Here is a 1,114-nt window from a genome sequence, read left to right as displayed (position 1 = left end):
AAGTACAATCACAGAATAAGACAATATGGAAGCTGGAACAATGTACAGTGTTCCCCTTATCAGTAATAATTACTATTCTAGGTATGCATTTCTAGATCAACAGCAGGATTTTCAGCTCCTCCCTACAAAGTCACCCTGCATTTTTATTTAACTAAAGGCTCTACCTCACCACACAACCTCCTTCAAGAGAGCTCAGCAATGAAACTCTTTCCTGCTGAAAACTGTTAGGCTTGAATATTTGCATTAACCGTCTCCTTTGGCCTCCTTCCCAGGAGTTATTCCATATCTCGTTGAGCTGCAAGGTTATTTGTAGCTTGCAATTTTCATACCACCTCTGCTTCGACAGCTACCATAACCTGTGAAACRCACTGTGCTATATACTATTACAATTACTTAAGTCTCTCCTGGAACAGTTTAACTGCTGTCCACAGGTGACCACAGAACTCCACTGCCAGAAAAATACACACTACCAAACTAGTGTGCCTTAAATGTATGCACATCTAGTAAAAGAGAGTCAGCTTCTTCTGGGAATACTTTATCTCCCGTACTTTAAAAATCCAAGCCGTGCAGCTTTGCTTTCAGCCTGACGTGGCTGGAGGCAAGTTGGGACTTTGGACACAGCCAGCTTGGAGGACCACGACTCGCTTCCTTCTGTGGACTGAAAAAATAGTCCCTTACGGCGAGGCTACACTATGACACATCTATTTACTTATTTATTTTACGAAAAGCTTTCAAATAACGCCAAGAGGAGAGAAGCAGATAAAACCTCAACGAGCGCGGCACACACACCATAGCGTTAGCTGGTGTCACCCGCCTCGCCTCCACCGAAGCCTTCACCAGAGCGCCCCTGCGCGCTCCCTGCGGCCGGGCCCGGCCCCCGGCTGCCCGCTGCTCCTGAGGGGTTTCCGACCGTTACAGCCTCCCTTCCCCCCCCCCAACCCCCGGTACCGAGGGGACACCGCCGGCCCCTTCCGCTCCCCTAGAGAGCGCAGCGGGGCCGCTGGGCTCCTTCCCCTGCTCCCCCGCACGCACTTGTTGGTCTGGTGGTAAAGCCCCTCCATCGCAGCGGCGCGGCCCGCATCCACCGCCCACGTCGCCGCCCGCCCCTTCCGGC

General features: G+C 51.8%; 1 protein-coding gene across 1 annotated transcript in view; it reads right to left on the bottom strand.

The window, feature by feature from the left end:
- GOSR2 (golgi SNAP receptor complex member 2) overlaps positions 1-1,100 on the bottom strand; it is a 17,330-nt gene extending 16,230 nt beyond the window's left edge. Inside the window, exon 1 of the mRNA XM_085316164.1 lies at positions 1,033-1,100. Within this exon, the coding sequence (XP_085172290.1) occupies positions 1,033-1,061 (29 nt within the window). The 5' untranslated portion in view covers positions 1,062-1,100. The remainder of the gene's footprint in view (positions 1-1,032) is intronic.
- Between the last annotated feature and the right edge of the window lie 14 nt (positions 1,101-1,114).

This window comes from Rhea americana, unplaced genomic scaffold (genome assembly GCF_003343005.1).
Source record: "Rhea americana isolate MKP2758 unplaced genomic scaffold, rheAme1 scaffold_453, whole genome shotgun sequence".
Classification (NCBI taxonomy): domain Eukaryota; kingdom Metazoa; phylum Chordata; class Aves; order Rheiformes; family Rheidae; genus Rhea; species Rhea americana.
Note: the sequence above shows the minus strand (reverse complement) of the source record. Positions and strands in the feature narration are given on the sequence as shown.